We start from the raw sequence: 6088 nt of genomic DNA on the forward strand, positions 1-6088 counted from the left end.
CAACAGAAACCCAAACCAAACTCATGCATCTTTTCATTCAAAGGTGTACTCAAGCAAGCACATATTTTTTAATCTACTTGAGGTCTATTAAAAAAAATAAAAAAGGAAACCCTGTATCATATGGCTCAAAAACTATGCTCTAATTTTTCATTTGCTAACACTGACATGAAGACTATAATATCTGCATGGAAGTATTAGATTTAAAATGCTTGTAACTATGACTCAAAAATTTATATATGTGAATATGTGTGGGAAGATAAGTGGGTGAGACAATGGGAGGGGGGAAAGTGTATATGAATTTAAGTACTCACTTGCTCCAATTTAAAAATATGCTGATTGAAGTAGTGCTGTAAACGTTCATTAGCAAAATTAATACAGAACTGTTCAAAGCTGTTATTTTCATAATCTTCAAACCCAAAAATATCAAGAACACCAATGGACAAAGTCTGTAAAACAGGAACAAAATTATGATGGTTAAAAAATGATCCTCAAATTTATTTCATGAATAATATCCACAATGATAGGTTAACAAAATGCTCAAAGTTCTTCTACAGCAGTGGACAGGAAATTTTGGGGAGCCAGTGTTCAACCAAAATATTCCACTAAATAAAAACAATTTTAGTTTTATTTTCATCTTTTTCTTTTTATCCCAATTATAAAAATACATCCAAAATTTTAACACATGTAATACACTGTTTACAAAAATGTTCAAAGCAGGGTTAGTGACCTGTTATCTCAATCTCAGAAATCCCTAAATTCCAAGAGAAAAGGAAATAGAAAGAATCACCTATGGGGAAGTAAAAAATAACCTAAAGCTAGATTTTTCCTGGCTATCCCAGGCTATGCAAAGAACACCATGCAAGTTTTCCTATTTTCACTTTTATAGCCCAACAGAATTCTGCTTTGCAAACCAAGCTAATTAGTATGTTTAATCAGCCTTGTGCAAGCTAAGGATGAAACTGGATATCAGAATATGTGGTTTCTTCAATTTTTAAAACAATCTTTTTAAAGATTCATTTATTTATTTTAGAGAAAGAGAGAGTGCGAGGAGGGGCAGAGGGAAGAATCCTCAAGCAGACTCCCTGCTGAGTGTGGAGCCTGACACAGGGCTCGATCCCACAACCCATGAGATCATGACCTGAGCTAAAACCAAGAGTCAGATACAGATGCTCAACTGACTGAGCCACCCAGGTGCCCCCAATTTTTTTTTAATTTTTATTTAAAAAAACTGTACAAAGTTTACGATGTTAAATAATTCTAAAAAATTATAACAAAAAACAATAATCCCTTTTTCATTATCAATTTCTGCTCCCTAAAGTCAACACTCAAATCTTTTATCTATTTGATATAAAATAGTACAGTATAGTATACAAATGCTTATTCTTCTAGGTCTTGATTATTTTGCTTCTACATACTATATTCTAACTTCTTACTATAGATAACAAGGATTCAGCTCTAATACCCCCAAACCAGCATTCTTCTCACCACCTCACCTCATTCTTAAAATAGTTACATGACAATTTTGGTTAAATGAAAACACTCTTTCTCCACTAGTACTAAGAGAGATACTGGGCAAACTAATGTAATGAGTTATAAATACCAAGAGATTTTTTTTTAAGATTTATTTATTTGAGAGAGAGAGAGGGAGAGCATGAGCAGGGAGAGGGGCAGAGGAAGAGGGGGAGAGAGAATCCTCAAGCAGAGGGACTGTGGACTGTGGAGCCTGACGCGGGGCTCAACCCCAGGACCCTAAGACTATGACCCAAGCTGAAACCAAGAGTCAGCCGCCCAACTGACTGAGCCACTCAGGTGCCCCAATAGTAAGAGATTTTTTAAAATCTCCATTAAGAGTATTTTCTTTGAGGTACCTGGGTGGCTCAGTCAGTTAAGCCTCTGACTGAAGTGATTTCTGCTCAGGTCATGATCTCATGGGTAATGAGATCAAGCCCCACGTGGGGGCTTTGCACTCAGCAGCGAGTCTGCTTGAGATTCTCTCTCTCCCCGCCTCTGCCCCTCCCCCTGTCTGCACTCTCACTCTTTCTCTCTCTCAAATAAATCTTTTAAAAATAAGAGTATTTTTTGATTGATTCTGTTAATTCTAAACCCTTATGAAAAACAGTAAAAGTAATGACCTTCAAAAATAAGTCACTTTGGTGAATAAGATTCCTATTACAATTTTCTAACGGTAGGCTTACTCAAACCATGAAAAATAAATGTTAGAACCATTTTACATTTAAGACAGGAGGATTAAGTGATAAAGATGACATATTTTAATCACCCTAAAGATGCAGACTACTCCACAGAAAGCTGCTGGGAAATAAAAACGGATTTGAAATGATTTAAATATCTAAGATCTGCCATATTAAAAAATAAATTCCAGGGGCGCCTGGCTGGCTCAATCAGTGGAGCATGTGACTCGATTTCAGGGTTGTGAATTCGAGCCCCATATTGAGTGTAGAGATTACTTAAAAATAAAATCTTAAATAAATTCCAATGGAAAAAAAAAAAAACCCTGAATATAAAAAATTAAAGTCTAAAAGCATGAGAATAAATATTTTTATAATCTTAGGCTGAAAGAGGCCTTCCTACATAAGAAAAATAAATAAATAAAACCCAGGAAAATAAAGGAAAAGAATGGGAGAATTAACTGCACAAAAATTTAAAACATACGGGCCCTAAAACACAACATAAACAAAACTTAAAAGTCAAGAGAAAATATATGCAATATATATCAAACTATGAATCTCTGCAATATCCACAGTGACTCCAAGAAAGTAACAAAAAGACAAAATGAACAACATAAAAATAGCAGAATATATAATGAAATGATGAAAAACCATGAGAAGATACTCGACTTTCATCTATCATTGAAAAAACGGACAATAAAATGGGATAGTCCTCCTAATCAGATTAGTAGATGAAAAGACTGATAATATCCAATGTGAGTAAAGGTGTAGGGAAATAGGCATTTTCATACACTACCAGTGGAAGTGCAGTCTTTTCTGAGCACTTCAGCAATTTAGCAGTAGCTAACAAAATTCTAAAATGTATATATTCTTAAATCCAGCAATTCATTTTAAGGATTTTATCCTAAAGAAGTGTACACAAAGAATATTTGTTACATCATCATTTATAACAATAAAGCAAAAGCAATATATTTTTATGGGGAAATTTATGGTATACAGGCATACTATATAATATTACAAAGTTATTAAAAATAATGAGGTCCAAAGCTACTTCAAGACATATCAGGTAAAATAAAAAATACAAGTTAGAAACAATACAGATAACATAATTCTATTTTTAAGCTTAAAAGCAACTCTGTATATGTACATCCATAGAAATGTACATAAGAAAAAGGTCTGGAAAGACACATAGAACAAGTATCCCTGAATATCAGGGTAATAAAAACATACATACATAAGGAGGGAAACAGCACAGAATATAAAAAAAAGGTGATTCTTATTTATTACTCTACATAATTCTGTGTTTTTAAATTTCATTTATTATTTTAATAAAAATTTTCCAGGAAAAATATATAATAATCCAATGTATGTCTACCTTTGTATTTTGCTCCAAATCTTTACTATTCAGAAGTGCATGATTAATCCGAAAAACTATCCAGTCAAACAGGGCACTATATAAAGACTTAGCCATGGAGTTCCTCACTGTCACAGCCTGAAAAAAAAAAAAAGAAAAGGGTTGGAGAACAAATGAAAATGGCAATAATCTAAGATATTATAACAAAGTGTATTTTGCGCTCAACTAATAAAGAAAGCTTACGATCCTGAATTAGAAATTTAATTTTCTCTCAATTTAAATAGCCTATAAATGAAGTTTTCCATATACCCATACTCATTAATCTAGTCTCAACTCTAATCTAGGCTAAAAGGTAAGAAAAACAAAATGTAGGTCACTCAGTTCAAAATACTTTGACTGAAAATTGGGGTATACATTTTACCTAGTAAAGAAGGTATAATAGGAGGTTTACAAACAAATCAAACTTGCCAGCAAAAGTGGGGAAGACTATTCCAGGCAGAGGAATAAATCTGTTGGCAAACAGGCATCAGTTATCTGTGGAATCCTAGTTAGACTCTTAAAAAATAATCATAATACCACCACAATTACATTCCTGGTTGTCTTCAACTTGTCATCCACCATAACCTCAAGGATTTCTCCATCCCCAAATAGAGTAATAATTCTTTCATTATGGAGTAATACAATTTCTTTTTTCCCCCTCACTTCAAACTTTTCCCAGTTTATGGAAACTCTCTGTAATAACTGCTCAAAATTTCTGTAAATCTGTAATTGTTCTAAAAAATAAAATCTATTAGTTAAAAAAACAATCAACATTTAGAAAGTACTACAACCTAAAAAAGGAGGGGTACATATTTTAGATAATTGAGTCCTAGCACTTAGAGAATATAAGTCCTAATTACTTAAGCTTTATATTCAGGTACATACTTAGTATCTGTCCTACAGTTTAGAGGAAATAGAGAATAAGGATTAAAAGCTAGGCTGTCTTCCAATCCCAGTTCCTCTACTTATTCTAGGTATGTAACCTTGGCCCAAGATACTTTAACTCTTAAGCTACAGCTTATACATTTGTAAAATGTAGATAATACCACAATCTACCACATGAATGATGAATTTCTGAATTTCAGTGAATAAAAAAATGAAAGCTTCAAGTTTCTAGACCAAAAAATTAACTACCTAAACCATTACCTGCACCAGGAAAGAGAAGATGCTATCAAATTCTCTATCTTCAACACCAGAAACCTGAACATAATTGGAAAATGTTCACAAGTTCTGAGAAAAAAAGGAATGTGACCCTAGAATTCTATACTTAGGCAAGCTATCAACAAAGTATCTTTAAAATTCAAAAAAATCAATTAATAGAATATATAGAGAGAATAACCATTCTATTTTTCTCCAGAGGGAAGAATGAATACAATCTGATCTAGTTCAGCAAAAGTAAAAGATTTTAAAACTAAATACACAACCATAAACAAGAAAAAAAAAAAAAAAACACAGAAAAAGAAAACATAGTAGCATAAAAAATACAAATGGGTTGAAGTTTTTAGTGAAAAGACAGATCTTCACATTAAATTAAAAACTATAACCCACCTACTTATGGTTTAAACCAGTCAGACAGAATCTAGATATACAAAATATACCAAAATAATACTTATTTACTCCATAACTTCCAATATTATATTTTTGGCCTCTTTTCTCTGAAATGTGGTCCTATCACAGCTTAATCTCAATAAACCCAAATACCAATTAACATTTTCCCACCCAAACAAGATCTCATTGTTTCCTATCTCAATGAATGCTACTAATACTCTTACAGTTGTATGAGCCAGGAAATTAGGATTTATCCTTAGTATTTCCTTCTCTCTCCTTGCTTCCCAGTAAGCAAATCATTGCCAGATCCTTTTGATTTTACCATCTAAATTTTTTTCATACCCATTTCTCCCTATCAATATGTCACTATCCTAGACAAAGCAGCCAACCTCTTTCTCTTCAGGAGTACTACTACAGCCTCCAAATTCACTCTTGCCCTCTATATTAGAACCCTAAGATGATCGCCAAGATTCCCATTCCCTTGTATACATGTTCTGTATAACCCCCTCCTGTTAAGTGTGAGCAGGACTGTAAATATGATGAATTTCACTCCAGTAACTATCTTACATTATATGACAAAGGATTTTAAAGATATAATTATGGCCCAAAATCAGCTGATTTTTTTAATTAACCAAAGGAAGATTATATTGGGTAGAGCTGAGTTAATCAGAGAAATCTCTTAAAAGAGACTGAGCCTTTCCATTAGAGAGTCCCCTGCTGGCCTTTGAAGAAACAAACTGCCATGTTGTGTACAGGACCACAAGCAAACTCTGCTGAGCATGGCCCCTGACAGCTAACAAGAAATTAGTGCTCTCCAGAAATGGACCCTCAACTCTATGGTCAACTAATCTTCAACAAAGCAGGAAAGAATGTCCAATGGAAAAAAGTCTCTTCAACAAATGGTGTTGGGAAAATTGGACAGCCACATGCAGAAGAATGAAACTGGACCATTTCCTTACAC

The 6088-nt window shown here is 33.4% G+C and overlaps 1 protein-coding gene across 11 annotated transcripts in view; it reads right to left on the reverse strand.

Moving 5' to 3' along the window:
• MYO9A (myosin IXA) overlaps positions 1-6088 on the reverse strand; it is a 271185-nt gene that overhangs the window by 172117 nt on the left and 92980 nt on the right. For all 11 annotated transcript variants that reach the window (XM_081831336.1, XM_081831342.1, XM_081831337.1 and 8 more), the window contains 2 exons: positions 3562-3678; positions 312-446 (listed from right to left, as the gene is read on the reverse strand). In XM_081831336.1, coding sequence (XP_081687462.1) covers positions 312-446; positions 3562-3678 — 252 coding nt within the window. The remainder of the gene's footprint in view (positions 1-311; positions 447-3561; positions 3679-6088) is intronic.

This window comes from Leptonychotes weddellii, chromosome 9, assembly GCF_054177405.1.
Source record: "Leptonychotes weddellii isolate Sample4059 chromosome 9, ASM5417740v2, whole genome shotgun sequence".
NCBI lineage: Eukaryota > Metazoa > Chordata > Mammalia > Carnivora > Phocidae > Leptonychotes > Leptonychotes weddellii.